The sequence below is a fragment of the Mustela putorius genome, unplaced genomic scaffold (assembly GCF_011764305.1).
Source record: "Mustela putorius furo isolate JIRA1106 unplaced genomic scaffold, ASM1176430v1.1 tig00000174_pilon_pilon_pilon, whole genome shotgun sequence".
Classification (NCBI taxonomy): Eukaryota; Metazoa; Chordata; class Mammalia; order Carnivora; family Mustelidae; genus Mustela; species Mustela putorius.
The window spans coordinates 34,436,554-34,462,191 of record NW_025421304.1 but is presented as its reverse complement, the minus strand read 5'-3'; the positions used below and the strand labels follow the sequence as shown (position 1 = coordinate 34,462,191).

Below are 25,638 nucleotides of genomic sequence, written 5' to 3'. Positions count from 1 at the left end.
AGAATATGGATCATGTAGTGTTTTAGAACCAAATCATCTAGAACTCACGTGCCACATTCTCTGAACAAAAGAAAAGGATTTTAACTTCACACATCAGGCTGGTGGGGGAAACCTTTACAGGACTGGTAAAGGTGGCAGAAATGCAAAGGTAAAACAAAAATGTATTTGGTCTCAGTGAGATTGTGTTTCTTGAAATGAGATTTAGAATACTGGTAAACCAAGGTCCGTCTCAGACACCGTCCCTGTGACTGAAATGCATAAGGTCATCTAGGGGAGGGAAGGAGTCTCGTTACGGCCAGAACTTCCAATCCTAGAGTATCTACTGGTCAAATGCAGTTGCTGGAAAGGATTAGTGGGTCTCACTGCCTCGTCCTCACATGCACACCACATCTCAGAGCACCGGGATAACTGGGGTCTGGCGATCTTTCAATAAAGAACACGAGGTTGTGTCTCTAACTCCTCCATAAAGTTGAAGACTAAGCAGAGTAGTTGGGGGAACTTCCTCCTTAGAGTTTCTGTAGGACCAACTGCTGAGCGAGCCCTCCCCTCCTGCACGTGTGTGTGATGCGTGTGCGCCCCCGCCCCCCCGTTCCCTCCCCCCCCCCATTGATCATTCTTCCCTCAGTCTCATCACTGCACTTTGTATTAACGTCCCTTATAGCAACCACCCCATAGGGTTGTCTGTATGTGTTCACACAGCCATCTCGTCACTGTGTTGGAGGCTCCTTAATGGAAGGAACATTGCCTTGTTCGTTTCTCCAACCCCGATGCCGACGAGAGTCCCTGGCACAAAGCGAAGATCCCAGTAGATCTGGCCGAGCGAATGACTCGCTCAGGCTTCCAAATGGCACATGTTTCCTCCCTTGCAGAGAGCAGGAACGTGTTTCTGCCCAGAACCGGGTGGTGATTAAATGTGACTCCTTCTCACTGGACCACATTCGCATGGGCTTCCAAACCTGGACAAGAGTAATTACTAGGCATCGCCCTTATCGGTTCTAAGATCGATCGGAGGCTTTCCTCCGGCGGTTAAGGCTTAGGCAGTCACTGCGTTGGGAGAGAGGTTGCCAGGCTGCAGCCTCACCGGAAGTAATCTTGTTTTTCACTCCAAGCTGGAAGCCGGGCGAGTGGAGCGTGTGCAGCAGGTCATGTGCGGGGGGCCAGCAGAGCAGGAAGGTCCAGTGTGTCCAGAAGAAGCCCTTCCAGAAGGAGGAAGCCGTGTTGCACTCGCTCTGCCCGGTGAGCACCCCCACGCAGGTACAGGCCTGCAACAGCCGTGCCTGCCCCCCGGAATGGAGCCTTGGGCCCTGGTCTCAGGTAAGACTTGGAGTCATGAGTCTTGTTCCTTCTGGGTCAAGGATGGTGGCCAAAATGGGGGTGGCGTCCTGGCTCCCCACGAGGCCCTCCGCCCTTTGTGCTTTCCCGGGAGTTACACGGAGTGCACGTGATGAGGCAGTTCGGCTTGTCTCTGTGTGTGTGATGTTTGTGTGTCCTGCGGGTCGGGAAGCCCGGCCCCACAGCTCAGTCTTCCTTAGAAGTCTAGGAAGGAGAGCATGGGGGCCACTGGGGCTAGACTCACGAGCACAGCTAGAAGGGATGTGAGTGGGGGTGGGCAGGCCAGCGCACAGCTGCTCGATGCTCCAGAACAAACAGAAATATAAGGAAGGTGGCGCAGAATGATAGTCACTGTCACTTCAGGGGGAGAGAGCCGCGGCGTCTGAGGGATCCAGAGGGGACTGGGGCATAAAGCTTGCTGTCTTCACAAACTCTCGGTGAAAGGTAGAAAGTGATGAAGTCCGAAGAGGCACAGACCTACCCACCCTTCACAGCTCCGAGGGGGTCAGTGGGTCACTGGGGGCTGGGATGCTCAGGGGTCCTCTCAGATGGCACTTGTCCCTGTCCCAACTCGGGGGAGCGGTGCTGTGGGCATCTGTTTGGGGGAGAGGAACATGTTACAGTGTCGGGGACGGCTCCCCGAAACAGATTTATCTGGTCCAAGACGTGCTGACGGTGGCAATTCTGCTCCATGGGAGCCCTGCCCCTGCTAAACCGCGGAGGTCAAGCTGGTTGGATGGAACCCTCACAAGGATGCAGGGGTTCCGTCGCCTGAGCTGGGACAACCACATTCCTACCGTGCTTTCCTTTAGGGAACATTATCCCGGAGCGTTGAATTCTTTTTTATATTTTCTTTAAATTTTTTTTTAAATTTATTTTCAGAGAGATAGAGCACAGGTAGGCAGAGTGGAAGGCAGAGGGAGAAGCAGGCTCCCCACTGAGCAAGGAGCCCGATGTGGGGCTCGATCCCAGACCCTGGGATCATGACCTGAGCTGAAGGCAGATGCTTAACGACTAAGCCACCGAGGTGCCCCTCGGAGCATTGATTACTGATTAAGGATAGCTGTGTACTGTCACATCCCCAACAGAATTCAGATTAAGGCTTTTGTTTTAATAATAGGACATGGAATTTTTCTGAAGGTTACAACTCTGTTAGAGGAATAAGGAGCTAGCGCTGGGAGAGAGTATTTTTGACATGCATTAGTAATGCTTTAAAATGAAGAAACAGGCACCTGGGTGGCCAGATGGTTAAGCATCTGCCTTCGGCTCAGTTGTGATCCCAGTGTCCTGGGATGGAGCCCCATGTTAGGCTCCCTGCTCAGCTGGGAGCCTGCTTCTCCCTCTCCCTCTGCCCCTCCTCCACTTGTGCTCTCTCGCTCTCTCACTCCCTTTCAAATGGACAAAATCTTTAAAAAAACAAAAATAAAATGAAGGAACATATTAATTTATAACAGAAGGTCAAACTGAATAGGATATAGGGTTATGTCTGGTCTCTTTCTCTGTAGGTAGGGAGGTCTACTTTACAAGAGGAAAGAAAATTCACAAGGTTGTTTTAGCCAAATGTGTGTGGTAGGCATGGGGAAAAGAATTAGGGGACCCAGCAGTTCCAAATGTGACCTCATGAAATGGAGTTTGCCCCAGATTGGACATGGAAATATCTTGAGAGAGTATTTTGTGTCCTTAGTTTTTTGTATATTTCATTATCGTTTACTAAGACCAACTGTGTCCCTTTGGGAACATCTTCATGACAAATCTGAAAGGAGTCCCTCCAAATTTGTTACCTCAACTTGTTTTCAGAGACCATGTCTCTCAAACCCTCTGGGAAACAATTTTAAAATGTTTGATCATTCTTAAAAAAATAATAATAATTTTTTAAATAGGGGAGAAACCCCAGAAAAACAAAGTAAGAATTCTATTGAAAGGGGTCAACCACCTAGAATCTTGAATGAACGAAGGCATGCGTCCGCGGTGTGCCCCCCCCCCCCGTCTGATACGCCCAAGTCTGTCTGCCTGTCTCCGCTTCATGACGGCTGCCTGACTGATCTGGGTCAAGTTCTCTAAGTTCTCAGCTGGCCCTTCTGGAGAATAGGACGACAGCAGGGATCTCAGAGGGGTGGTAGAAGAAGGCTGTGGACACAAGTCAACACGCATGCCTCATTGCGTGGAAAGCCATTCTGCTGCTGTGGTTCGCAGATTATGGCAGTATTGGCTCTGTCATCCCGCTCCCTTCAGGGCGTGAACAGCCAGAAGTCCTGTTGCTCTCGGAGGAGGCTCGCAGTTGTGCCCAGATGTTTGCATGTTGACCAAGAGCCAAGGCAAGAGGGTCACATTTCATATGACCCTTCTGCTCAGAAACCAAGGCTGGGGAGGGGGGCGTGTCCCTTGAGGGCAGACCCAGACCGGGAGCCGATAGCTTCCAAGTGACTCTGACCAGTTTTCAACCGCTCATCTGAAAGCCGGGAGGTTCTCCCCCAAGCCTTGTCTGTTTCAGAGAGTCCTGGGGAGGGAAGGGCAACAAAGTAAGAGCGCGGGGGTGACTGGCCCAACACACAGGTTCATTCCGACATTGACCGAGTGCTTTGCCCACCCCCTAGGCAGCAGATCGGAAGAAGAACTGGACACCCTCCACCCATTTTTATCAATGTCCCGGTCTCTTGCTCTTAGAGGTGCGCATCTGTTTCTATTACGCTTCCATCAGATGCACAATGAGCCTCCTTAGCAAGTGCCCAGACCAGCTCTGCCTTGTGCCAGAGAGCGAGCCACTGCTGGACCCGGGGAGCAGGCACGGAGCGTTCTCCCGGGAACCGTGTGCGCCCTGGAGAGAGAACCTTGTCTCCAGCCCCGGGGCAACCAGCAGCCCCTGAGCATTCAGATGCTGAAGGGGAATGCTGACCTGCATTTAAGGCCTCAGAGGGAGGAAACATTTCTCCTACTGTCTGCAAGGGATTTTACCTGGCATTTGGTTTTAAAGCTTAAGAAGAACTTGTTGAATACCTCATTTGTACGTTCTCCATGTTCACCTGGAGGAGAACCATTTGAAACAAGCAGGCAAATGACTTTATTTTCCCCATCTCCAGTGCTCCAAGAGCTGCGGGCGAGGGGTGAGGAAGCGTGAAGTCCTTTGCAAAAGCTCCCCCACAGCAGAGAATGTCTCAGAGACCCTGTGCTCCAGCAGCCCGAAGCCAGAGTCCCAGGAGGGCTGTGTGCTGGGACGATGCCCCAAAAACACCCGGCTGCAGTGGGTGGTCTCTTCCTGGAGTGAGGTAGGAGTTGAGCGTCGGTACTGCTGGGTTGTGGGTTCGAATGCTCCCGTTCACCCGCTGGCGCCCAGAGGCTCAGACCTCCTTCCTCATCCACATACATAGCAGGTGCCGACTAATGATCCATTCTTCCCTCCTCACCTTTCCCCAAACCCCGCATTGAAGCACCCATCGCAGTGAGCAGGCCCGTGCCTGGGCGTGAAAAGTGCACAACTCCCCCTGTGTGTGTAGGGCACCTCGGGGAGGGTGTGCAGAGTGCTGCAGTGGGGCGGGGGGGTCCGTGATGCCACCGGAGCGCTTGGGGTCCCTCAGCCCCGCCACCAAGAGGCGTCTCTGTCAGGAGAGACTTTCCAGGGAGCACGAGTCAGAAGGATGACCCAGAACTGGGCAGGGATGGGGTCGGGAAGGTTGTTCCAGATGGAAGGTGTGCCCCGTACCAGGGTGAGGGGAGAGAGGATGACACACCCGAGACAGTGGGGCGAGGGGGCGGTAGAAGCTGAAAAGCCTCATGGGACCCCAGTGTCAGGGCCACTTAGGACCCAGAACAACCCAACATAAAGCAGACAGCCCTTAGGACAGGCGAGGTGTGCTCACAGGGGGCTGCCGTGATGGGAGCGAGAGACGCGTGTTGCGGGAGTGGAGAGCCGCGGAATCTTGAGTTCCTCGGGAGGCCGCCGCCCCCTCCGGGCACACGCGGGTGGAGGGGAGAAGACTGCGGGACGATGTGCCCTAGGTCTGTGGTGGGGGAAGCTCCAGCCAGCGGAAATGTGACACGAGGAGCCCAGCCTGAAGTCTGCGGCAGCCACTGGTGGGACGAGGTCTCTGCCCGGGAGGAGATCGCAGTTTGGGGTGGAAAACGGGCCAGGACGGGGGTCAACAGTGGGGTCGGTGCGGTGCGGCAGAAGCAGGACCTCCGGCCCAGCAGCCCCTGGGTCTGGCCGTCCGTGTCCTTTGATTCTGCCCAAATGGTAAGTCACACACACAGCAGCGCGCCCACCGCTCTTCCCCCCCGCTTTCCTGGAGACGTCAGAGCCTGACAGCAAAATGCGTGGGTCAGTCAGTCAGACTCACCCCGTTTCCCTGCAGTATGCACTCCGGCTGTGGCCTTGAGCTAGCCACTTCACCGCAGAGCCTCGCCGCGGGACAGTGCCCCGTTCTGTTTCTGGTGCTGATAAGCTCTGAGATGTGGGGACAGTTACTCGAATTCTCCAGCCTTTGGTTTCTTTGCAGTAGCAGGAGGGATGCGGTCACCTGGCCTTTAGGGTCACACGTGGTTGACCTGGCGTGATCCCATTCCTAGAACGTCCCGCGGATGGTGCATCTGCTCCGCACACTTGACCGTGGGGCTCTGCACACCTAACGCCTCCCTTCTCGGCTCCTAGTGCTCGATGACCTGCGGCTTGGGCGTGAGGCGGAGGGAGATGAAATGCAGCGAGAAGCCCTTCCAGGGAAAGCTGATCACCTTCCCGGAGCGAAGGTGCCGCAGTATTAAGAAACCAAACCTCAACTTGGAAGAAACCTGCCAGCGAGGGACCTGTCCCGCCCGCCCCAGCTTCGGCGTGGCTGCTGTGTGGTTCCCATCCCCATGGCAGCAGGTGAGTGCCGGCGGATTCCCGTCACATTCCCAGAATGGGGGCAGCCGCCCCCCAACCCCCTCCCCGCCCCCCCGCCGCCAAGGACCCATCCAAAGGTCAAGAGCAGCAGCTCAGGTTTGGGAGACCTCACGATCTCGGGGAGCTGTGCCACCTGCATGGCCCCGGGCTGCTTCTGTCACCTGGGAGCTCCAGCTGTCACCGCTGGAAAACCAAGACGCTATCGAAGAGCTCATCTCTTCCTGCGCACCTACGATAACATAAAGCACCTAGACCAGACTGGTCCCGTGGCCCCAGCTGTTCACTCTTGCTGCTGCTCTCAAGATCCCCGGGAGCCTCCTGTATTCTAGAAACACTGCTCTTCGTCTCGACACCTTTGGTTTTTGCGTCCAGTTGCTGAATGACGTAATAGCTGGCATTTATGGAAGCCGCCTTGCTTGTGGGTGCTTTTGTGCCTGTTTTGTAGAGGAGGCAGGGAAAGCTCGGCTTGGGTCAATTCAGGCAGGAAACCCCCAGGCTTGTAAACACATGAGAGGTGAGAGGCACCCTTTTTCTCAGAAGACTCCCGTGAAATTTTGGTTAAAGTGGTTTGGTTCTGATTGGCGAGGTTGGCGTGTGAAGCAGAGTCTGGGAGAGAAGCTGTGTTGTGTCCTCACCCTTCCCGACCAGCAGAGGTCAAGGAGCTCTTTACAGAACTTGCCCGCTGGAGGGGTGCTGCCTACCCCATGACAGACACAGGGGCTGGGCTGGGGCATGTGCGAGCACAAAGGTAGGTCTGTAGATCCGTGTCTCTGTAAGTAAGCGTACGTACACACAGTGTAGAATGTGTGTGTTTATAGGCGTGCATATGTGTTTTTTTTTAATTAAAATAAAATGTATTACTTGCCCCAGGGGTACAGGTCTGTGAGCCCTCGGTCTGACACACTTCACAACACTCACCATAGCACATTTCCTCCCCCGTGTCCCTCATCACTCAGCCACCCTGTCCCTCCCCTCACCCCAGCAACCCTCACTTTGTTTCCTATGATGGAGTCTCTTCTGGTTTGTCTCCTTCCCCGGTCCCATTTTGTTTGATTTTTTTCCCTGCCTACCCCCACCACCCCCGGCCCTGCCTCTCACATTCCTCATATCAGAGATTCATAAGATAATTGTCTTTTTCTGACTGACTGATTTCACTCAGCATACCTTCCAGTTCCATCCACGCCATTGCAAATGGCAAGATTTCATTTCTTTTGAAGGCTGCATAGTATTCCATTGTATATATATACCACATCTTCTTTATCCATTCATCTGTTGATGGACATCTAGGTTCTTTCCATAGTTTGGCTATTGTGGACATTGCTGCCGTGAACATTGGGGTACATGTGCCCCTTTAGATCACTACATTTGTATCCTTGGAGTAAATACCCATTAGTGCGATTTCTGGGTGATAGGGTAGCTCTATTGTCAACTTTTTTAGGAACTTCCATGCTGTTTTCCAGAGTGGCTACAGGAGCTTAACACCGGTCATTCCTGAATGGTTACTTTTAGCCATTCTGACTGGCGTGAGGTGGGATCTCACTGTGGTTCTCATTTGTATTTCCCTGATACCGAGTGATGTTCAGCACTTTTTCATGTGTCTGTTGGCCATCTGGATGTCTTCTTTGCAGAAAGTGCATGTCTTCTGCCCATTTCTTGATTGGATTATTTGTTCTTTGGGTTTTTAGTTTGATAAGTTCTCTATAGATTTTGGATACTAGCCCTTTTTCTGATATGCCGTTGGTGAATATCTGCTCCCATTCTGTCCATTGTCTTTTGGTGTTGTTGACTGTTTCCTTTGCAAAACCTTTTGATCTTGATGAAGCCCCAATAGTTCATTTTTGTGTGCATACGTATTTGTAAATGCACATACATACACATGTATAAATGTCTAATAAAATGTGTATGTGTGTGTGTGCGTGTATTGGAGGATCTGAGAACTAAACCATGAAGAAAAGCAAAGGAAACCAGTGTGATTATGTATCCCTCATCAGCTAGACTCCAGAACCAAACCTCGTATGTTTTCCATCCCTGCTGGTTTTCCCCTCCCAGACACCAGTCCCTATAACGATGCTTGTCCTGGATAAACTCTTCACCTATCTGCACTAAGAACAATGTAGTGCATTTTTAAAAGCAAAACAAAAGATAATCCATGTCTAGGGCTTTTTTCCTGATATTTCATTTATTCTTTTGGTATAAAATATATGTCTGAGGAAAAAAAAAAAGGTGATAGTCCTTGTTAGTCATCTTTTTTTTGTTGTTGTTTTAATGGAAGCGCAAGATCCTTGATTTCTAGGAAGCACCACACCCACCAGACCAACTCGGACTTTGGCCAGGCACCGAGGACAGGATTCCAAAGCTGCCTCGGATAAAGTATTATTTCTTCGCTGTCCTAATTCTGAACCGTCCCCCATGTCTCCCCCCCCCCCGCCTCTGCGGAGATTATCTGGAATTCTTTAAATACTGGGATGATTTGTTCTGCATCCTTATGGCAGCTTCTGTATTTCTGGAAGCCATCTTCGTTACAGTCACTTAACTGGAGACACACTCTAGGGCAAGAGAGAGAACGTTTGCCGCGGATCCCCTTCTGATCAGATCACGCCTGCTGCATGTTCGACGGGACGTGAGCATACATGCCAGGCTCTGGCCACTCCTGGCTTCATCAACAGGGCGCCCGGGTTTGGCATGGAGCGTGGAGATGCCTTCTATTGGACATCTCTGACCGCCACAAGCACCCTCCCTCTGAGTGCTGCTGACTCCTTCCTCTTGCCCCCTTATGCAGTGCACGGTGACCTGCGGAGGGGGTGTGCAGACGCGCTCGGTCCACTGTGTGCAGCAGGGCCGGCCTGCCGCCAGCTGTCCGCTCCACCAGAAGCCTCCGGTGCTACAAGCCTGTAATACCAACTTCTGTCCGGCTCCCGACAAGAGAGGTAACTGGCCCCCCACCCCAGCTCATCGGATTTGTCCTCCGAGAACTTTTCCAAAACCCCTCCTGTGTGGTGGTGTTTATGCCCTGCAGCGCCACTAGGGGGTGCTATTCCCACCCTGTCTGTGTGAACGGCGCCCCCCACGGGGGTACAGGGCACAAATCTGGGGGCATTCCTGCTCACAAGGATCTCGTTTGCACACCCATGCAGGGAACATTTAATTCTGCGATGAGGCTGGTGAGCCTTACTTCTTACTCTAAAAGGGGGAAATAGCAATCATGCAGGTCAGTTTCTTAACACGGTTTTAGTTACATAGGAAAATGAAAATGTAACTACCATGAGCCCAAGATTAGGGCTGTCGGTGGAAACCCAAGCGTGAAGGGGGATCGTCCTTGAACTCACGTGTTAGCGGAGGAGGCAGGTGAGTTACAGTCCGTCAGGGAACGTGCGGCATCCTCAGACCACACCGTGCGTGTTTCCTTGGTAACAGTCCATTCCCACGCCGTGCGGCGTGTGCTGGAGGCACAGTGGGACACTGGATTACGTGAGCAAGCAAGACTGGCTTTCACTGGCTCAACTTCCTTCTCAAAGACCCCTGACAAACACACCAGGGAAGGTCTCCTCCGCCCCTCAGATTTCCTTGTGCCGAAGAGTCAGGTTCCCGCCAGGGGCCTGCCACATTGTCTTTTCATCCCGTCCTGGCTTTTCCAGGGCTGGCTTACTTCTTACCCCGTGCTCTCCCATCTGCGGGGAATCAGACTCGGGACTCTGACTCCTCGGCTCTCCCCCGTCCCTATCACGTTGCGTTTCTAAGTTGTTGCCTCCTTTCTTCCCCCTTGGTGACGTTTCCCCCCTCCCTCTAGTCAGCTGGCCCCAGACACATGCCCAGAGTCCGAAGTGCATGACCCCGGCGACAGGCTGTAGGGAACGGCTGATCAAGACCGTGGCTCAGCAGTATCTCCTGGGCAGGAGTACAAGGCGGGGAGAACCAGACAGATAAGATCCAGGATTGCGGGGAGGCCCTTGGTGTTACTATTCTGTTCATCCGGCACCCCGCCAGGCACACTGTCAATGCTCAGCACGTGTTAGGTGGGAGATTGGGGGTCCAGTACCATGAGGTTCTCTTATTCCTTCCAAGCCAGGTCACTAAGCACCTGCTGCAGATCCCTAGCATTCTTCTACAGATAACAAGGTGACATCCTGTTCTTAAGGTACAAGGAGTCAGTGTCTCAGAGGAGGAGGAAGACGGGACAACAGGTGCGCGTGGTGGAGCGTTACCAGCGTCATAGCGGAGGTCCGTGCTCCGCGGGTCGCAGGGATGGGGGCAGTGGAAGACGGCGGGACGAGAAGGGGCTCTGAGAAGGACCCCTCTCCGTGCCTCCTGACCACGTGAGGTCTCTTTTGTAAAGAGGAGTAGGGTAAGAAGGCAGATATGAAAGGCATAACCCTGAGTATTTCTTCTTGGCACAAATGTGGCCCGTGGTTTTTACGCAGTTGAAGGCCTCCCCGGGACAGGGCCGTGCCCAAACTGCTGCTGGGTTCGTCTTCCTCCTCACATCATTGGCAGGCTGACCACAGGTGGAACTGGAGTGTGTTTTCTAACACTTAGTTTTCCACAAACATTAGTGGACAGTAAGCAAACCCATGGTGCCAAAGGGAAGAAGGTTTAATTCTTAGAATCTTCTGTGAGACTCCCATGAGGCACCGTGCTTTTGAGGCACCGCCTTCCCCTCCAAGAGTTGAGAGTAGACAGTTCTGCCCAGACTGGCACCATCGTGTCTTGCAGGACAGCCAAGTGTGTGTGCCGTCGCTCGGACCCCCCTGCCCCACCCCCACGCTGGTAGCCAGTCTAGGGCCACTCACTCGGTGCTGTCTGCACTGTGGGAGGCTCTGCCTGGGTCTTCACTGGATCTGGATCCGGAAAGCATTGTATGAGCTGGCATTGTGCCTATTTTAAATGTAAACCTTATTCAGAAAAGAAGGAAGCCTCGGGCAGCGACATCAGTCATCACGGTATTGTGAGTGGTTGTTGACACAGTTGGGACGAGGCCTGGGCTGCAGCCTAGTGGGATTTGGCTGGCGATGAGCAGCCCCCAATGGGAGTAAGTTTATTCCTCTTGGAATCTCCCCTCCTCACATGGAGAGGAGCACGGACTCTGACGTCACAAAAAGGATTTGCGTCCACACGCTACCATTGACTGGTTTGTGGCCACAGGCAAGCTCTTGAACTCTTCATAAAACGAAGAAATAATGCTTACCTGAAAAGATCACTGGGAGTGAAGTAAGATGATTCAGGGTTTCCATGTCTATTTCGGACTCCCTGTGAACTGGGAACTGTTCTGATGTCTGCCTGTAGTTAGAACAGTGGACAAAATGGCCAGGGTTTCTACCTCCTATCTGGAAACGAACAACAGGCCAAGCAATAAATATACAATGTCAGCTAATAAAGTAGAAAGTAAAACTGAAGCAGGGTCTAGAGAATGAGAAGGATTAGGGGGTAAAGGGGGGGGGACTGGTTTAGAGAGACTAAAGGATGATATGATCCAGACATGGATCTACCGGAAGGTGAACTATGCATGTATCTAGAAGGACAGTGTTCCTGGAAGGGGGACCAGCACATCCAAAGGCCCTGAGGTGGGAACGTGTGAATCTGATCAAGAAACAGTAAGACACCTGGAGTCAGATGTCTAGAGTGGACAGGGGTTAGGTGATGAGCGGAAGCTGGTCCTAGGGGCCTTGTCAGTCTTTGTAAGGACTGAAGATTTACCTGAGTGAGATGGAAGCTAATGGAGAACTTGGAGCAGAGGAGCCGTGGGATCGGACTTGTGGGAAGGTCCCCGGCAGTTACCCAGAGAAGAGCACAGGGGTCCAGAGCGGGAGGAGGAGGTTCTGTGAAGGCAGTGGCCGTACTGGGAGAGGCTGGGTGCTGGTGTATTCTGAAGACTGAGCTCATGTATAATACTTGTCAACGGTCTGCCTGCGGGATGTGAGGCAAAGAATAGGACACCAGGGTCATCCTCAACAGCACACACGAAACATGTGACAGCAGAAGCTCAAATAACCAGCTGTCGGTCATCCCCAGAGTAGCCGCAATCAAACCCAGTGCTCATCTCGATGGCTCGGCGATAAACCTCCCTTCTGCTTCCAGACTTAAAGTGAGCTCAAAGCACAAGCCGCAGCAGCCAGCCGAGATCCCGTTCTTACCTCGAAAGCAGTAAGCGTTGCTACAGTACTGCAGTTAGGGTCATGCTTTTAGCGGTCTGTTTTCATCCTGATGCGGCATTTCCACTACATCAGTAGGATAATCTCTACAATTTAAGTAGAAAGTGATTCAGGTGTACATTCTGATGGAGGAGGCTGCGTGTTCGGTAGCTGGGCTAGAAGACACTGTCCAAGTTGGTATTAGACACAACCAGAGGTGAATACGGAGACATGAGCCAGAGCATAGACGAGTGTTCATCGCACGTCTGACTTGTATCTCTGAGGTAAGGGATCGCACCCCTGCCCTGTGATCGTCCACCTCCATACACCTCCTTCTAGATGCCCAGGGCAAAAAGCACATCATCATTCTTGATTCTTCTTTGCTCTCTCCTGTCTTTACCAACCCGTCAGAACATTCTTTAGGCTTCAGATCCAGGAGTTACTGAAAAGAAAAGAAAGATGCTCTTAGTTCACCTTTCGACCCAAGTTGGGACACTGTAGATTTCACATTGGTTATTCTAGCCATGATGGTTACAGGGAAACTGGTATATTTTTTCAACAAATATTTCCTGAGCAGCTACTTTGTGATAGGCACTACGCATTGGGAATGAAGTAATGAAAACAGTAGACGGAACCTCTGCTCTCAAGGATCTTAGGTTCTAGAGAGGAACCAGACAGGCAGCACAGAATGGGATGAGCACTGATAGCCCCGAGGTAGGAAAATCAAGTGAGGTGGGGAGTAGGGAGTGTTTTCTGGGTGGCCGCAGAGCACTCTGCTTATCTGGGGGAGTCCCGGAAGGCCCTGCTGTCTGCCAGTGACCTCTGAGCAGAGACATAAAGGAATAGAAGGGGTCTGGGGCAGGAGATGGCTGGGGAAAGCCACCATGTGCCTGGCACGTTAAGGCATCCCCCAGGTGGCCCATGTGAGGGAGGGGACGAGAAGAGGAAGATGAGGTCAAGCAGTAGTGGGGGGACCAGATCCTAAGACCTTGTCAGCCATGGTAAGGACTAAGCCTTTCACTGTGGGTGGATGGAGGGGCCCCAGGGAGAGTCGGGGGCTGAGACATGCGTGACCTGAACTGACTTGTCCGTTCGGGGATCAGCAGCGCTACTCCGAGATGGGTGCGGAGGCTGTATTGTCGGCAGCAGAGCGAGGGCAGGGGAAGGAAGTGTAGGCAGTTCTGACTCACAGAGAGGCAGAGTTCAAGTCGGGAACAGCAGGAAAAGAAAGAGGAGAGCCAAGAGCCTGGCCTGCCATGTCCAGGGACACAGGGTACAGAGCAGAGCTACTTCGGGATCATTTTAAAAGGGAGCTGGGTGAGTGCCTGTGGGCAGCGGGGGGGGGGGGGGGGGGGGGGGGGGCAAAGTGAAAGTGAAGGTAAAGTGACTTTGGAGCCTTGCAGAGACGAAGGGAAAACACTTCCCACCATGACTGAGAGAACTCACTCACGTCGAGGGTAGACCATAAACACGTCTGAAGTCAGAATTCCTTGAGAATCTGGTAAAATGGCTAAGACCTTGACTCCTAAAATGGGCGCTGAGGTTTACAGGAAGAACATCTCACGTACAGCTTCGCGTGCCTTCTGTACCTAGTGAGGTCCTTCTGCGTGAGAATCCCCGGTGTGCCGCGTTCTGCTTTCAATCCGTAATCCCATCTGTCAACAAGAGAAGTCAGGCCTGCTGTTGACGTAAATTCACTCTGTTACAGATGGGCTGGGAGATTTATTTGAAATCAACCTAGAGCACCGCAGCTGGGCCATCAGTCTCGGTGTGCTCACTCCCGTATCGCAGGCCTCCTGTTCCCCAAAATAAAGTCCGTGGACCAGGCGGCAGCGGCTCCCAGCTCACTCCAGACCCTGGGAATCAGAAACACTGGTTTAACAAGACCCCCAGGGCATTCCTCCCAGGCTGGGCTAAGGACACAACGTGGTGGCTCCCAGGCCGCTGGGGAGGATCCAACAGGAATCTTGGGCTGGATATGACACTTTCTTTTAACATCCACTCCCCCCACCAGCTGACATTTCGCTAAGGGCCCTAGTCCCTCTTGATGTCTTAATCCTGCTCCTCCTCCCTCCCAGCCAAGTCCTAGTACAGGAGCAGAACCACTCAGAGGCAGGAGGCAGGTATGTCTGAGGTCTTTGACCCACAGGCTCTCACCTTAAGGAAAAGGCTAAGCTTCCTCCTGAGGAGTGAACAATTTTTTTTCTCTCCCTGCAGAGGATCCATCCTGTGTCGATTTCTTCAGCTGGTGTCCCCTAGTTCCTCAACATGGCGTCTGCAACCACAAATTTTATGGTCAACAGTGCTGCAAGTCATGCACGAGGAAGAGCTGATCAACGACCCACCCCACCCCTCACAACACTCGAGGGCAAGGTCTTCCCTCTCGCCTCTGGAGAGACCAATCCCCCACTGAAAGCCGAACACTGCAGACCACCCATGCGCGGCTGCGGCCATCAGTGGAATGGGCTCTCGAGGACAGGCTCCCTATCCACTTCCCCAAAGCACATGGTACTCCAAAGCACTTGAAAATGGGAAGCAAGGGCAAATTGGACTTCCACAAGAAAAGACAACATAACTTCGATTTGCACTGTGACAACGAAAGAAGTGATGCATCCCACTGAGAGATGTCACGTTTTAATTTTGACAAAGTGAGAATCTGGTCACCGTGGGGAGGGTCCCTCTATGAACTTCAGAGGGTTCCACGGCAAAGACATCTGGGTTGAAAAGGTGCTTTCAGACTTCGGGTCCAAGATGGAGCCTTGGAGCAATCAGATACAAATGGAACCCCTTGCCTCGTGTTGCTCAGAGCTCACAGTGTGACGGACACTGTGGCCAGCCCCAAGGAGGAGTTCCACGGGAAGCAGAAAGGTGCTCATAACTGTGCTTGCTGCTGGAATAGCAAGCCTTGTGTTATTTTTATCCAGTGTGCGTGTGTTGTTTTTATTATTTTGTTTAGACTATATTCTGCTTAGAGAGTGTCCAAGACTAAAAGTCACACTTGAAAAGTATGCCAAGGAATATTCTGGAAACAGGGCAACATGGATTATTTAAGATCCCCAGTTAAGTGAACTTCAAGACTCTGAAAAAAGAAAAGCCCACAAACTCACATAAAAGGCATATGTTGACGCCCTACACAGTACGTCAACCTCGTAACTTCCGGTGCTAGCTGAACAAGTCCACGGAAGCCCCTAATCTGCTCTTTGGGAATCAGAACTGGCAAGACGGTCATTTCTGGTAAAACTCTAGGAGGAGCTAAATAGCAGAACAGCAGTGTTTTGAAGGAGAGCAGACCTGCATTTATAAGGCTCCCTACATATTATCAGAGCTGCTTGGAAAATTAAAGACCACTTGTGGTTCTTTCTTACCAATGGTCATGTTTAAATTTTCCCTAAGATTTAGTTAACAAGAAAAAAATACTGGCAACAGAGAAACCCATCTGTCTTCTTGCTAAGTTAATATTAATAAATCATAATAAGCCAAGATCCTTCGATGAATGAGAATATTTTATAATCTTTCAGATGATATTTTCAGTCATCAGAAGCCAGCTGTTGATAGGCACTAATGAGCTTAAAATTGTTCTCAATTGGAAAATACCACACTGTTTTGCCAAAACCAAAGTAACTTACAAGACTGAGTCCTTCTGTAATTTTTTGAGATGTGGTTAAAATGGGCATATTTATATAATTCTACTCTATTCCTCAATTTCTTTGATGAATGTAACCCAGTTTTACTGCTTTATAAAGTCACAATTCAAACTGGGATTTGCCAGCTCAGCACAACCAACTAGACAGTGGTTTGTTAAATTTAGAGCATCCTTTGTTGCCATTCTAATCAAAATCATGCGTTCTTGAATCTCAGAGAAATTGGATTAGAATAGTCTCTCAATCCACTGGGCCTGGCCTAGAGTAGTGGCCATTCTATCATCAGAAACACACAGTTCCACATCACCCACCCCCTTGCCCTCCGAAAAATTGCAAGTTATTTGTTTCTTTATATAATGATCATTTTATTATTTTATGGAAAAATTAATTTATTAATAGCCTATTCTTATGTGTTCTCACTTGCTTCTCTGAGTAAGTGATATTAATTCTGAGGAAAAATGTTGAATAAAGCAATGGGTTATAGAGAAAAGTCAAAATATATGTGTAATATTTAATTATTTTATAAGTTTTATAATAAAGTGTTCTGTTTCTTTATCTTTGAAATTTGTTAAGTTCTTGAATAAGTTAGAAGTCCGTTACTTCCAAGATCATGTAGCTGATAAACGTTGATTAGGGATCTCAGTAATTTCTCAAGGAGAAGTTGGGAGGAGAAAATACTCACTAATTGATTTTTCTTGCCTGTGTCTGAGAAAATTAGAAACCACCAAAAGTTGGGGTAAAATGGAAGATATGTTTAGCATCTAACAGAGATAGTTATTTTTTCCTGCTCTAATGCTTTGTCCACATTTATGGAAATCGTCCAAGTTAGTTAGATAAACCATAAACATAATTGGCTTTCTCCTTCATTTTTTCCATTTGAATGGCAGAATTTTGCAAAATCCTTTTGCAAAAAGAGGGGAGGGGAAGGAAAAAAAATTAAAAAGCCATTATTTCAGGTTTTCCAAATTTGGAATCATCAGACCAGTGGAGAATAAAAATAGTCTGGGCAAAAGTCAGTCCAGTTGATGTGAATATATAATATTTTCCTTCCACATGTGATTATATACATGTATATGAATATTCCCTAAATATATACATGAATGTATGTGTACACATGTGGATCATTTATGCATGCAGATCTTTAAAACATATTTAGGAGAATTTTATATGAATTATTGCTATTTGGCAAACAAAGAACTGATAAGAATGAAAAATAGAAAAAAAAAGAATGAAAAATAGAATAGCACATAAAATAGCAGGAGAGGAGGTATCCTTGTGCTTTTTGATGATAAAATGTTAATGGAAGCAACCATAGATGTAGTGTTTGGTGTTTAATGGGTACCAGAGATGGGCCACGCTCTTCATGTATGTTACCCCTTTTCATCCTCCCAAGACTAGTTAGGGAGCAGGGAGTCTGATTCCAGGCTCAATCCCAGGACCCTGGGATCATGACCTGACCCAAAGGCAGACGTTTAACCAACTAAGCCACTCAGGTGCCCCAGAAAGATACTGTTTGTTTTTTTTTTCCCTTTGCAGATGAAGACTCTGGGATTCAGAGAGATCCTGTATTTCATCTGAGGTAGCCATAAAAGTGAGCTCCATAAGTAATACAAACATTTAAATTGTTCATTTTCATTGAAAATAGTCACTCTAATTGGTTTACAGAATTCCCATCTAGAAAACAATTCCCAGCGAGAACAGGGGGGCTGTTCACAGCTTCACAGGAATGTTCAGCTTTGTATCATGAAGAAGATAAAGATGCAACCTTCTCACTAAGATGATTTTTATCTTTAATCCTAAATTACCTTTGAGCAGAGAAAAGGAAAATTGTATCTAAATATTTAATTGTACCTTTCCTGATGGACGCTGAGGGTCATGATGTAAGTGACTTTGTTGTTCAAATTTCTGTGTATAGAGAAGCCAGCACAAGCAATGTCCAGAATGTGTTTTTTTCTGAATGTATAATTTGTTTCTGCAAAGTAATGACTAATTGCCTCACCCCTGCACACAAGCACCATCCTGTTGGAACATTATGAAGCCGTACGTCCCAGGTATGGTTGTTTTCCTAAATCACATTCAGTGAGGGGCATAGCTGAGTTCATAATCAGGTCATTTAGTAGCAAGAAGTGATTTGTTTAATTGTTATATGATTGTTCTAATGGACAAAAAGGTTGAAAGATTGTTCCTAGCATCCTAACTGGGGTGAGGAAGAAACAGTAATGTCAAGGAAAAGGAAAGCCTAGAGGCCATGTCTCCCCGACCCAACCCCCGCTGTTTCTTTCCGCCCCTCCTCCCTGCCTCGCCTTGGCCTCCCCATCCAGGCTGCCTCTGCCCCACGCGAGTTAGGGCATCACCTGACATGAACTAGCATTGCCCCACAGTGCCCTGACCACATGTCAGAAAACACAGGACAAACACTGGGTTCTCCTTAATCCTCCATCTTACCGCTAATGGAATTTCTAAACCAACTGCTCAGTAGAGAGAGGCGCGCTCACTGTATAAAGTTAACCGTCAGAGCCCTTGAGAGATGGTCTTTGAAGGAGAACCAGGGCCAGAGGCTGTTCCTGCTGGAGACGAGGCCCAGACATGCCTCTCCCCCGGACTCCCCTCCTGCCTCTTTATTGTGGCTGGAGCACAGGAAGGACCAGGCAGCCCCCTCTTGTCAGGAGACCAAGCCAGCTCTCCTGTTCTTCTGCGGGCTCCTCGGTTTCTGCAGATCCATGCCACCTACCGTGGGGCTCAGCAGCTCCCCTTCCTCGGAAAGAAGGCTCTCCCTACCCTGCCCCATCCCTTTTGAAAGCCAGCTTGGCTCTAGAGGAAGTCCAGGGACACAAGTTTCTAAATAATTAGCTGCGTGAACAATCGTTTGAGCCTACTTTATACATTCCTAGGTCCCATTCCAGAAATGTAATTTATTATTCTGGGAGTAGGGCCTGGGAACTTAGAGTTTAAAAGGCATTCAAGTTGCTCTGAGGAAAAGCTAGTTTTGGAACCACTGGTCTAGGGCAAAAAAAGAAAGTAGCTCGAGTCCGTCTTCCTTGTGCCGATGAAGGAGTTGCGTTGGCACCAGGCCCTCTGGTACGGGTCTGCTGGGGTCTGAGCTAAACTCAGCCAGTGATAAAGGGGGCCTTGCCTGCTCTCGTCCTCTGTATGGAATTCACCTGGGACGCTCTGGGGGCTGCCAGTAACGGGTCATGAAGAGGACTCCCAGGCAAGGACCAGGTCCATGGGCATCTTTGTCTCGTATTCTCATTCCCAACCATGCCGGTAGCCGAGAGCAAGGATTGGTGGGCAGGCAATGGAAGGGTTTGAGGGAAACTGGCCAGTTCTCAGTCAAGCACCCACATGCACGAATTCATATACCGTGCGTGCGTGCGTGTGTGTGTGTGTGTGTGTGTGGTTTTTTTTTTTTTTTTTTTTTAAAGAAAAGAAGAAAGAAAGGGCATTCAATAGAGAAGCCAATGAAATCCCCGTTGGAAAGTGTCTCTTGGCAAGTTACTCCAGGACCTCGTGTGTGCGTGGAGAAACCCAGAGCACATGACAAAACCAGTTGTGCTCCTGGGATCCAGAGTCAAGGCAGAATGAAAGCTTCCAACCTACTTCCTGCGGGGACACTGGGTGCCAAGAGGTGAATTAATCCCTTTTATGATCAGGCCAACTGTCACTTGCTTACAAATGGCCAGAAATGCATTGGCTGACTCAAGTGAATGAAAATTGTAACTTCAAGCTCTGTACGACAGAAGAAAAAGAAACAAAAGACTTTGAAAAGATAGGGAAGACCAGCTGGGATGGTGCTTTTGGCCGCACCGAGGTATAAACAAGGTAATTTCGTGTTCCCTAGAACTGTGCTGTTCTGGGACTCTGATTTTTCTCATTCGGTGGCTCATATCATTATTTACAGCGGCTTAGGTTTTTTTTTTTTTTTTTTTTTTTTTTAATATATATTGGCCCCAGATACTTAAAATGAACAAATCTATTTCTGTATCAGCATAGTTCTAAACCCATGAAGGCCTAATTGTTATTGTATTCAGCATTTTTCCCCCTTTGTTAGGATGCCCACATTGTCTAGGGCCTTTATTACTTGCAGATAGGTCTGCGGAGGACGCAAACATTTCACATTTTGTTAGAGGTTAGCATTTGCTTTCAGGCTAAAAGTCCCCCGACACACACAGAGTCGCGACCAGTCTTTCGTGGGCTCTGCCTACCCTCACAGTTTTTTTCCTGCATGCTTGCTATCCAAAATACATCCGTTCTTTCAACCAGCATTTATCGATCTGTGAGATCCAAAAACCGAAACAGATCTTGTTCCTGACCCAAAGAGACTGGCAATTAAAAAACAGGATGCATATCCATGCAGTCGGGCAATGGTCCAAGGTCACATTTAGTCCTGAGATTTTGTTTTTAATTCCTCACTGTTAGATTCACCCCAGTCCCAGTCAATATTCGATAATGTGTGTTTTTAGGCTTGTATTGTTGTCACTTATGGTAAGGTCACATATGCAAATGAGGGTCAGGCTGCAGACTTCTTTTCCCCTTCAAAAACAGTAAAGTCACAAAATTATACCATTAAACAGAAAGTAGCCCATTTGCAATTTTTTGTATAGAAGGGAATAAATGGGGCACCTGGGTGGCTCAGTGGGTAAAGTGTCTGCCTTCGGCTCAGGTCATGATCCCAGGGTCCTGAGATCAAGTCCAGCATCGGGCTCCCTGCTCAGTCGGCTTCTCCCTCTACCCCTCCCCCTGATCCTGATCTCAATCTCTCTCAAATAAATAAAATCTTTGGAAAAAAGAAATGAAGAAATGGAAGAGGATTTTGTTATTTCATTCTTTCTCCCTCACAGAGGTAGACAGAAATATTTGAGGACCCTTCCTAAAATTACATAGTGAGTTAACGGTATGTCTAGATGTAAGTCCGGTTATAATAATTTTCATGCAAGTATAGTTTTCACTAGACTGTAAAGTATTTACTGATTTTTATACTCGATAGATAAACACTTTTATTGCACTTAAAGACAATTTTAATGAAAAGTTTCAGATAGAAATCTAATAAGAAACATCACTGACCTCATGTGCTATCTATAGTGTTAACTTAAATTCCCCTCCCCCCCAAAGAAATACGTATTCTGGTACCATAAAAAGCATAACAAATGTTCTCCTCTTTCCTCTACGTACAGCAAAGATGACCTCATGAAAGTACCAGTTTTAAAAAACAATTGACCCTTTCCCTTTCCAATAGTCTGGTCTCCTAGGGAATCGAGCAATAGCTTTGCTTTGAGCCTAGACTTGAGAACAGTGCTGAAGGCCACAAACTCTGTCAATATACTAAAAACCACTGGACACTTTAAATGGGAAGGTTTTGATGGCATGTAGATTCCATCTCAATAAAGCTGCTTAAATTTTTTAAAAATGTGCCATGTGGGATCAAGATGGTGGACTGGGAAGTTTGAGCTCACCTCCTCTTACTGACACACCAAAACTCTACACAGAGAACAACGGTCTCTGAGAACAAAGGGAAGACCAGTAGAACGGATGATAGATACAAACATGGGTGGGGCTAGCAGAGACCCAGTCTGGCCAGGACACATGCCCTGACAGCAGCCCGCTGGCAGGAGGGACATCACACGTGCAGAGGCCCTCTCTAAGGAACAAGGGATCTGAGCCCCACATCAGGCTCCCAAACCCGGGGAACCTGCACAGGGAAGATGAGCCCCGCACTCCGTCTGCTTTGAAAACCAGCAGGGCTTATGTCAGGGAGAGCCAGAGGGCATCTCCCTAGTCTCACTCCCGGTTCCAGGGCAGAGGCAGCAGTTTGAAAAGCAGCTGGGTTATGCATCGCGTGGAGCAGCGCATGTGCCAGAGGGACCTGTTGGAATGATCACCAGGGACAGAAGAGCTGGTGGGCACCATGTTTTGGTCATTCCCCCGTCTATCTGGCTGTGCCCAGTTCTGACACTCCTATCTACTGTGCTAGCACCACTTGCCCTGCCCAACTGGCTTGCCCTGGATGGCACCACTTCCTAGCCATTCCCACCAAGCCATGCCCAGCAGACAGCCTCAGCCAGCACTGATGTTCCCCCACCCCAAGGCAACCAACCTTGTTCAGTCAAGTCCAGGTCTCCCAGACAGTACACTGGGGGACAACCCCACACACCAGGGAGTCTGCCTCAATCATGGGGCAACCACAATAGGGGACACACCTGGCTCAAGTGTCAAGGGGGGAGAACTGCGCTACAGGCCTCACAGGACACCTACATAAAGCCACTTCTTCAAGACCGGGAGACGTAACTGATCGGCCCAATACACAGAAAACCAGAGACAGCTAGGCAAACGGAGGAGACAGAAGGGTATGTTCCAGATGAAAGAACAGGACACAACCTCAGGGAGAAGAACTACAGGAAATGGAGATGAGCAAACTACCAAATCCAGGGTCAAAGTAACGGTCATAACGATGCTCAATGCTCGTGCACTTGAAAGAAGAGGAGATGAACACGGCGAGAACAGGAAAATGTCAAAAAGAACCAGAGCTGAAGAATACTGTAATTGACATGAGAAATACACTGAGGGAACGAACAGCACATTAGATGATGCAGAAGAATGGATCTGCGATCTTGAGGACAAGGTAGTGGTAGCAAAAAGAATCCTAGCAATCAGAATAGCAAAAAGAAAGAACTTTTTTTTAAAAAGATTCATTTATTTGACAGAGAACGAGAGAGAGAGAGAGATCACAAGTAGGCAGAAAGGCAGGCAGAGAGAGAGGGGAAATCAGGCTTTCTGCTGAGCAGAGAGCCCCACAATCCTGAGATCATGACCTGAGCTGAAGGCAGAGGCTTTAACCCACTGAGCCACACAGGCGCCCCGAAAGAGAACTTTTTTTAAAGGAGTATTGTTTAAGTAGCTCTGGGAAAACATCAAGCAAGCTAATGTTAGCACTATCTGTAGTGTATCTCACTAGAATTAGCAGAGAGAAAGAGACAGAAAACTTATTTGAAGAAATAGTGGCTGAAAACATCCTTAATCTGGCAAAGAAAACAGATATCCAAGTCCAGGAACCATAGAGAGTCCCAAATAAGATGACCCAAAGAGCCTCACAATGAGACACATTATAACCTAAGATAATCTTCAAAGAAGCAAGAGAAAAACACTAGGTACATATACAAGGGAATGCCCTTAAGACTATTAGATGATTATTCAGCAGAAAATTTATGAGCCATAAGGGAGCACCATGATATATTCCAAGTGCTGAAAGGAAGAAGGGGGAAAAAAAAAACAAAAAACAAAAAACAACTTACAACTAGTAATACTGAACCAGCAAGGTCATCAATCAGAATTGAAGAGATAAGCAATTTCCCACATGAGCAAATGTTACAGGAGTTCATCACCACCAAACTGGCCTAACAAGTAATGTTAAAGCCACTTTAAACTGAAAAGAAATGGCCAGGCCTAGAAATAATTATGAAAGAAAAACATCTCACTGATTAAGCATATGGTAAATGGAGTGGATCAACCACCTACATAGCTAGTAGGAAGGGTAAAAGACAAAAGTAGTAAAACCATCTAGACCTACCATAATTAGTCAAAGGACACACAAAATAACGAGCTGTAAAGCAGGACAACAAAAACATAGGGGAGTGTACAAAAATGCAGTGCTTGGAGAATGTATTTGAACTTCAGCGACCATCAACTTAAAAGAGACTATCATACACATAGGAGTATATGTGAACCTCATCATAACCACAAAATCAAGTGCCTATAAGGCACCCAGAAAATGAAAAGAAAGGAATAAAAACACTAAAGAAAGTGACCAGATCACAAGGGAAGGGAACAAGAGAAAAAGAAAGAAGCAGGGGATAACTACCAAACAAAAATCAACAAAATGGCAGTAAGTACATATCTGTCAATAATTACTTTCGATGTCAATGGACTCAGTGCTCCAACCCGAAGACATACGGTGGCTGAATGGGTAATGCCTGTATGCTGCCTACAAGAAACTCACTTTGGATCCAAGGACACATACGGACTGCAAGTGAAGAGATGGAAAAAGATATTCCATGCAAATGGAAATGAAAAGAAAATGGGGTAGCAACACTTACATTAGACAAAACAGACTTTAAAACTAAAACTTTAACATAAAACATGGGAATTACAAAATGACAAAGGAATCGATCTAATAAGAATATATAACACTTGGGGCGCCTGGGTGGCTCAGTGGGTTAGGCCTCTGCCTTTGGCTTGGGTCATGATCTTGGATTCTGGGATCAAGCCCCGCATCGGGCTCTCTGCTCAGCGGGGAGCCTGCTTCCCTTCCTCTCTCTCTGACTGCCTCTCTGCCTATTTGAGATCTCCGTCTGTCAAATAAATAAATAAAATATTTTAAAAACTAAAAAAAAAAAAAAGAGTATATAACACTTATCAATACATCCAACATGGAGCACCCAAATACATAAAGCAAATGTTAACATAAATAAAGGGAGAAATTAACAGTAGTACAATCATAGTAGGGGCCTTTAACGCCCCACTTATCCATGGATAAGAAAATCAACAAGGTCTTGGCCTGAAATGATACGTTAAACCAAATGGACTTCCCAGATACATAAAGAACATTCCATCAAAAACAGCAGAATACACATTCAAGTACATAAGGAACACTCTCCAGGATAGATCCTATGTTAGGCCACAAAACAAAAAAGTCTCCGTAAACTGAAGTAGATTAAAATCATACCAAGCATCTTTTCCAAACACCAAGGATATGAAACCAGAAATCATTATAAGAAAACAGGGAAAAGACACAAACATGGAGGCTAACCGATATACTACTATGCAACCAATGGGTTGATTAAAAAGTCAAACAGGAAATCACAAAATACCTGAGACAAATAAAAATGGAAACACACCAGTCCACGGCAATACAACAGTCTATAATCTGGGGGGCACAACAACAAGAACAGTTCTAAGAGGGAAGTTTATAGTGATACAGGTATCCCCCAGGAAATAAGAGAAATCTTGAACAATCTAACCTAAAGGAACTAGAAAAAGAAGAAACAAAGCCCAAAGTTAGAAGGGAAGAAATAAAGATCCCAGTGAAAATAATAAATAAAAAATAGAAAAGATCAATGAATCTAAGAACTGTTTCTTTGAAAAGATAAAAAACAAAACAAAACTGATCCACTGTTAGCCAGTTTCATCAAGAAAAAGAAGAGGGCCCCAAAAAATAAAATCAGAAATGAAAGAGAAGTTACAACTGATACCAGGGAAATACAAAGGATATAGGTTATATGCCAACATTTAGGACAGCTTAGAAGACATGGATGGATTCCTAGAAACACAATTTCCCAAGACTGAATCACAAAGGAATAAAATCTGAGCAGACCAATTACTAGTAATGAAGTTGAGTCAGAAATTTGAAAGTTCCCAACAAACAAAAGTCCAAGATCAGATAGCTTCACAGGGGAATTCTACCAAACATTTAAAGAGAAGTTAATGCCTATCTTTCTCAAACCACTCCAAAGAATTGAAGAGGAAGGAATGTTTCCATACTCATTCTATGGGGTTAAAAACCAAAGACATTACAAAAAAATAACATTAAAGATCGATATTCTTGATGAACATAGATTCAAAAATCCTCAACAAAATATCAGCAAACCAAATTCAACAATAAAAAGACTCCTAT

At 47.9% G+C, this 25,638-nt stretch overlaps 1 protein-coding gene and 1 long non-coding RNA gene across 2 annotated transcripts in view; one reads left to right on the top strand and one right to left on the bottom strand.

The window, feature by feature from the left end:
* The window catches only part of ADAMTS18 (ADAM metallopeptidase with thrombospondin type 1 motif 18), a 69,813-nt gene extending 53,287 nt beyond the window's left edge, over window positions 1–16,526 (top strand). Inside the window, exons 12-16 of the mRNA XM_013057004.2 lie at window positions 1,110–1,314; window positions 4,410–4,595; window positions 5,975–6,187; window positions 8,985–9,132; window positions 14,548–16,526. Coding sequence (XP_012912458.2) covers window positions 1,110–1,314; window positions 4,410–4,595; window positions 5,975–6,187; window positions 8,985–9,132; window positions 14,548–14,663 — 868 coding nt within the window. The 3' untranslated portion in view covers window positions 14,664–16,526. The remainder of the gene's footprint in view (window positions 1–1,109; window positions 1,315–4,409; window positions 4,596–5,974; window positions 6,188–8,984; window positions 9,133–14,547) is intronic.
* The window catches only part of LOC106005950, a 56,231-nt gene continuing 44,379 nt past the window's right edge, over window positions 13,787–25,638 (bottom strand). Inside the window, exons 2-3 of the long non-coding RNA XR_001179712.2 lie at window positions 14,488–14,605; window positions 13,787–14,186 (exon numbers count right to left, since the gene is read on the bottom strand). This is a non-coding gene — a long non-coding RNA (uncharacterized LOC106005950). The remainder of the gene's footprint in view (window positions 14,187–14,487; window positions 14,606–25,638) is intronic.